Raw genomic sequence first — 7072 nt, 5'->3', positions numbered from 1 at the left:
TAATACATGAGAATGTTTTATATAAATCTTTTTAACGTTATTGGTTTTTTTTATTAAAGATTTGTCCGCGAGCCAGATGCAGCCATCAAAAGAGCCACATCTGGCTCGAGAGCCATAGGTTCCTGACCCCTGCCTAGCAGATTGGCTGAGCGGTAGAATGTCAGCAGGCTGTGAATATCCCGAGTTCCATTCTCTGTCAGGGCACACAGGAGAAGCGATCATCTACTTCTTCACCCCACCCCTTCTCTCTCCCTCTCTCTGTCTCTCTGTCTCTCTCTCTCTCTCTTTCTCTCTTCCTCGCTTTCTCTCCCCTCCCACAGCTATAGCTCCAGTGGTTCCAGCAATTCGGCCCAGGGCACTGAGGATGGCTCCATGACCTCACCTCAGGAGTTGAAATGGCTCAGTTCTGAGCAATGGAGCAGCAGACCCAGATGGGAAGATCATCGTCCCCTAGTGGGCTTGCAGGGTGGATCTGGGTTGGGGGGCATGAGGAAGTCTGTCTCACTGCCTCCCTGCCTCTCACTTAATAAATAAATTTTAAAAAAATAAAGAAGAAAAAAAATAGTTCTAACCCTGCCATGGGTCAATCACATGCTCTGCTTAGCATAATTCACCGGTTCTAGGCCAAGTTCTAGAAAATTTCCAGAAAACATTGGAAGATCAGCAAGAGATTTCAGATTAGGCCCTGGCTGGGTTGCTTAGCATTGGATGGAGCATCCTCCAGGAGCACAGAGGTCACAGGTTGGATCCCAGTTGAGGTCATGTAGAAGCAATCAATGAATATGCAGCTAAATAGATCGACTAAGTGGAATGAGTTGATTCTTCTCTCTCTCTCTCTCAAATAAATGGAAAAATTTTAAAAGAGAGATTTTCAGATGAAATACAGAGACTTTGTTCCATGACAGAATATAGTCAAGCTATTTTATCTTGCTGTGAGGGACCTACAGTTCATTTCATTCTGTTATTCCTTAAGAAGGAGAGAATCTAAAAATAAAGTTACCACTGTTGTCTGCTTTAAAAATAAAATTAACCTTTCAAATATTAATTTGGGAGCATAGGTAGCAGCTATACATTAAATAGGTAATGCCACTGATTCACACCATTACAAACTGCTCTGCACAATAATTTCTAAACTCTGAATGAATGAGTTAAGGTTCAGACCCTTCCACAATATTAATGTATGCAGCAAAGAGGCCAATACAGATTTCCAATTTAACAGAAATAAAGTTTCATATAGAAACAATAAACAAGTTTCTTTGGATGTCTATATTATTGTACTTCATGGCATACTAACTCAAGATTATTTCACAGCAGAGGATAAAAGAGACTCCTGATTGAACATTTGCTCAACAAAGTAATGATAAGTGACAGCCCCTCTTTACTACAGGATTGGAGCACTGTCACCAATGGCAGGAACATGAAAATCACATTCACACAAAAAGGACTCTATTCCTACTCAGAAAATATATTCCTTGACCAAGACCCTGTGGAAGAACACTAGGGGAAATACAGACATTGTTAACATACAGGTTCTACTTATATAAATGAGCTATGTAATTAACAAATAAAAGGAAAACAATTTAGGTAATAGGGAAATAGAGATAATGTGCTGTGGGAGGTCAGAGATAGAAAAGTGGTGGGTTTCTAGTCCCTATGACTAAGAAATACAAATGTTCCTCCTTTGTGATCCTAGTGAGATAAATTGCTAGGTGACCCCAAATTCTGTCTTTTTTCCTCTGAGACTTTTGGCTGGGCACATAACCATATAACCAAAAACTGTATTTCTCAACTAAAAGTATACATGAGATTTTGGTCTTGCTAGTAGGATGTGAGCAAAAGAAATTTCTACTTCATTATTAGCATGAGATGAAACTGCTCATTCTCCTTTTCTGCTTTTTGACCTTCCTGTGTGCTGGAACAGATAATAGTATATAACATAGCTTCAACCATGCACTCTAGGATAACGCACTAAGGTATGGCAGAGGAAACTTTATCTCTGAATGACACAGTAGAGTTGAGTGACACTATGCTACTGGCCTTTACACCACCCTATCACTAGAGTGCTAGATAGAGAATGAAAGGAATAAGAAAAATGAAAAAAAAAATTCCTTCTTTAATTTATGTGGCTGTAATTTTGATAACTTTTTTACAAAAGTTCTGTCTATACTCTAGTGGATATATACAGTAAACTTCTTTGTATAGAAATATTATAAGAAATTTATTTATTTACTAATTTAGAGAGGATGGGGAAGGGAGGGAGACATCAGTTTGTTGTTCCACTTATTTATGCAGTCATTGGTTGAGTCTTGTATGTGCCCTAACCAGGGATTAAAAACCCATAACCTTGGCATATCAGAACGATGCTCTAACCACCTGAGAAACCCAGCCTGGGCTCATGAAGACATTTTGTAAGGCAGATGAAGAGAACAAATGTACTTAGGTACAGTGGCTAACTATATGGCTGTCTTCTTGTTAGTTTTAGATAATCCTGTTAAACATATGATGATTGATTTTATTGTGATAACTTTCAAAAAAAATTGGTGTTTCATTTAAAGGAAATATAATAGTATATCAACCATTAACATTTGACATAATCGTTATGATCCAACATCTGTCTAAACTATAAAGAAATTCATTATAAATAGTTTATTATTCATTTAATTTCAGTTTATTATTGATAAATAGCAGCTAATAATTTAGAAGGCTAGAGTGGTAACTTGGACTATATTGATATTGAATAAAAATAGAACAGTTTGCCATAAAAATAGCCTTTATTAAGTAATAAGAAAGAGCATGCTCTTCCTCTCTGGAACATGACTGTGCCTTTCCCTTCTCCCTCATCTTCCCACTCCCTCTTTTCTTCCCCCACAAGTGTTCATCTCCTAAACTCTAAGAATCCCATGAGACTTGCAATCAGGGGAGCAATGGGCAGCAGCAGCTCATCCCAAGATAACCCCCTGAACCTGTCTCTTTAGGCCCCCTTTTCTGTGACTTTTCAATGAGCTAAAGCAGCCTGCCTAGGCTCATTTCTTTCCTATAACATTTTCAGAGAGCCAAAGCAGTCGCTTCACCTTTGACTGCCGCTATTGGGAGATGAAAGTTGGAGGAACTCTGGAACGGGCTTTAAGTGTTTTCAGGAACTCTGCATATCATGAAGGACCTTTTCTGTTGTCTTCAGACCTGGAGTTCTGGGTCATGAGCTTCAAGGGGGGGAACATTGCTAGCACAGAAACCAAGTCTATTCTCCATATGAACTCAAACTTGCAGAGGTGGTGATTTTCCTGAGTGGTGACCTGATTGACAGCCATTTCATTTTTCAATGCCACTAATGGTTTCCATTTATACACCTTCACAAATATATCTACTTCGGAGCCTCTGTGTCCATCCTTCTGTCCTGGGATACCAAAAGGGGGTGATATTGTGCAACCCATAAAGATCTATGCCAAAAATGCTACAGGTGTTGCAGTTTGGTTACAGTCTTCCTAAGAAGACATGTGATCTCTGTACAAAAAATAAGAAGTATTCAAGGTGAAACTGATGGATCATACATTCCCTGAGTTCTTCTGATATTACCAGAAGTTTATATGGTTGAGAAAACCATCCAATTTCTTTTTTTGTAAAGGAGGCCTTAGGATAAAAGTTGCAAAAATAAATCATTGATTTTAAAACCTAACTTAATTCCAAATCCTAGGGTTTGCTCTGAATGAGGTTTAATTAAACAAAGAGGCCCACAGTTTAAGGACAGGTTGTTTTTTCCTCTAGCATGTTTCCTGGGACCACCTCCATTAACTGCTGCTTCAGGATGGAACCAAGAACTTACTTTTGTAGAGTTTTGTGTAGAACCTGGGTTGGATATTCACAGGCTCAATCTCTGAGAATTTGGGAAGGAAGGTGTCCTGTGTATGGACCAATTTAGGAGGGAAAATAACAGGGCCAGAGACATTCAGAAAGACACAGTGTCCTGTTATTAAATCAAGAGATGGAGGGAAAGTTAAAAAAGAATGACGTGTGGGTCCCTACCTGAGACTAACCTTTCATAAATTGAAAATTTATTCAAAAGCAAAATAAATAAATTTTTCATTGTCTAAAAATAAGATAAAATAATAAACCTATGTTTAAATAGGAAGTGAGATACGATTTTTTAAGTGTACCTACAACACTACAGAGAAATAAAGAATTATTGGGTAGATGATATTTAGAAGACTGACTGTCCATATGGAAAAAAAATAGTTTAAACATAGCATTTTGTCATATACAAAGTTAGACTCCAGAAGAATATACACCTAAAGTGGAAGATAAACCTCTAAAGCAGATGTAAGAGATAATTTTGTGACCTAGGGTTGGGGGAAAACTTCTTCAATCCCCAAAATACAAACAATAAGGCATAAAATTGATGTAACTGCATCCATCAAAATTAAGTTAGAGTCAGTAAATACAATGGGAGAAAATATTTGTGACTTTGAAAACCAAAGAATTTGTATTTGAATATGCAAAGAATTCAATATGAATAGGGCAAGAAAACCAGAACTTACTACTCTGCTTTCTTCATTAGAGCATGAACTCTTTGAGGCTAGGGATGGGATCTTATGCAGTTCTCAGTGACACAAGCCAAGTTTGAAATGCACATGTGCCTGCTGTATTGGACAGCACAGAATATAGAACACTTCCATCACTACAGACAGACAGTTCTTTGGAAAGCATTGATCTAATAGATCAGGGCTGTATATTTTAGACTCCTGAAGTATCTTGTACTTTTCTTTCATCGCACTTACCAAAGATAATAATGACTTAATGTGTGTCTTTTCTACTAAATTACTAGCCCCATAAAGACAGGAACTGTTATCTATTTTGCTTACTAGTATATACCCAGTGCCTAATACTGCACCTGACAAATAATGGAGACTAAATTGATATGTGTCAAATGACAAATGAATGAAATTATATTCTAAAATATACAAATATTACATTGCTTAAAATTTGGGGTTCAGACTAGAAATATGATCAGTAGGTTTGTTTATAGGCAAACGCTTTTGCATTCAAATTTCAGACCACTTTCCACCTTTCTTTGCTGAATATTTCATTATCTTTCCTGAAATGAAGAAGACAGTAGTATCTAGCTAGTAAGATTTGGGTACCTGGTATTTTGATAATGTCAAAAGTATGATGTTTAAAGTTTCAGAATGTGAAACACATGATTAAGAAAAACATTTTTATGATGGATGTTAGCTGAACCAACTGCTATAATCATTTCATGATATATGTAAATCGAACCATCGTGCTGTATGCCTTAAACTTATACAGTGATGTATGTCAGTTATTTCTCAATAAAACTGGAAATAAAATCATTTTGTGTTTATTTCATAGTCATGATCCATTTAAACATATTGATGTAATTTATAAACAAAAAGACATTCTTGCAACAAGTGAAAAATACTTAACTTTATTTAGCATAGTGATCATTAAATTTTTATTTTGCATTGTGAGATGGGAGAGAGGTTAAAAAGTGCAATTTTATTCTTTTATAAATTATGCAATAACATACTTTTAAAAGAATAAACAGCAGAAATAGAATAATTAAAAGAATAAACAACAAATAGAATAATTAAAAGCTTCTTGAATGAAAATAAAATCAAAATAATTAAAATTATAGCCATCATGACTAGCAATAGATTATATGTAAAGTTTGATGATAATTAGAAATATTGGCACTTGGAATCATAATAGAGCTTGGAAACATTAGCAGCATGTAATGTTGTTGCTCTATGCTGCCTAGAGCAGTGTGCTGATAGATGTGTTTTCACTGGGATTTAGCTTTAAGTAATACATCCACATCAGCTTTGTCAGCTTCTCCAAAGCTTTTTTGATGGTGCTCTACCAGGACATTGTCCACCTTTTTTCGGGGCTTCTGGGAACCGCCATCCTTGTGAGCTACAGAAGCTCCAAGGGCAATAAAATTGTGCACATCCTGGAGCTTCTTCCGCAGCCATTCCACCCTTTCCATCGAGTTCAGATGTTTACTCAGGTTATGCATAAACTGTATTTCACTCACAGACCTCCTCCTGTGGGGAACAGAAGCAATAGAAGCAGAGAGGCCACTCCATTAGCTCTCGTCTTCCAATCATAAAGCCAACCACAAACATCCAATTCCCATGCCCTCACTATGCAGAATTGGCTACAGTACTTACTTAATAGGTTTCCCATCCGATTTTGCAAAAAAACAAATTGCAAATATGATGATCATTACTTTAACCATGTCTTTTGCAGACTTCATCTTCACTAAAAAGGGAAGGCAAAATGTAGGTATTTGAAAATATTTCTAGTATTCCAAACAATACAATTAAGTTTTGTAGTTTACATTTATAACTATACAACTGTGCACAGAGTATTACAGTAACTAATTGGAATGGTTTACGTGGGACACCTTTATTTTATTTATTTATTTTTGTTTTTAGTGAGAAAGACTGAAACAGATAGAGAAGGACAGAAGGACAGACAGAAGAAGAGAAATGAGAAGCATCACCTCATAGCTGAGATATCTTTTTGAGAGCTCTTATGCAAGTTTTACTATATGAATTTTAAGCCACATGAGGAATGAAAAAGCTTACTTTTTAGAATTTCGCCTACATTTTATGTTGACTATGACTAAGTGTTAATAATTTGCTTGAGAATGGCTAATTCTCTTAATTGGATAAATTAGTAATTGTTTATTTACTTAGCAAATTTCTTTTTCATTATTCACTTCTTTTTAAACACTTCAAAAATAGCCATAAATACCAAATTAATAGGCTCTGATTTAGAGATATTTTTACTGAATTAATGCACAGTTCTACAATTGAAAAAATGTGTCAAAGTATTTAGAAATCATTTTATTAATTATGTACTTGAAATATGAATTTAGAGTTTGGCTTTATATAAAAATGATTTTCTACCCTTTTTCTTCAGCTTTTTTTTTTTTAAACAATCTTGTTTGAGTATGATTTTTAGCACTTTCCTCTTTTGCTCATAAAGCTTGTCTCAAAATAGAATAGTCCTATCTTAATCTGCATTTCAATAATTGCAAAGCCCTTTATTA

The 7072-nt window shown here is 35.7% G+C and overlaps 1 protein-coding gene across 1 annotated transcript; it reads right to left on the bottom strand.

The window, feature by feature from the left end:
- Positions 1 to 5797: 5797 nt before the first annotated feature.
- Positions 5798 to 6274, bottom strand: PTH (parathyroid hormone). The gene is made up of 2 exons (XM_066360569.1): positions 6186 to 6274; positions 5798 to 6059 (listed from the first exon to the last, which is right to left on the bottom strand). The coding sequence occupies exons 1-2, from the start codon at positions 6269 to 6271 to the stop codon at positions 5798 to 5800; spliced, it is 348 nt and encodes a 115-aa protein (XP_066216666.1). The 5' UTR covers positions 6272 to 6274.
- Positions 6275 to 7072: the final 798 nt, after the last annotated feature.

This window comes from Saccopteryx leptura, chromosome 1 (assembly GCF_036850995.1).
Source record: "Saccopteryx leptura isolate mSacLep1 chromosome 1, mSacLep1_pri_phased_curated, whole genome shotgun sequence".
Classification (NCBI taxonomy): domain Eukaryota; kingdom Metazoa; phylum Chordata; class Mammalia; order Chiroptera; family Emballonuridae; genus Saccopteryx; species Saccopteryx leptura.
Note: the sequence above shows the minus strand (reverse complement) of the source record. Positions and strands in the feature narration are given on the sequence as shown.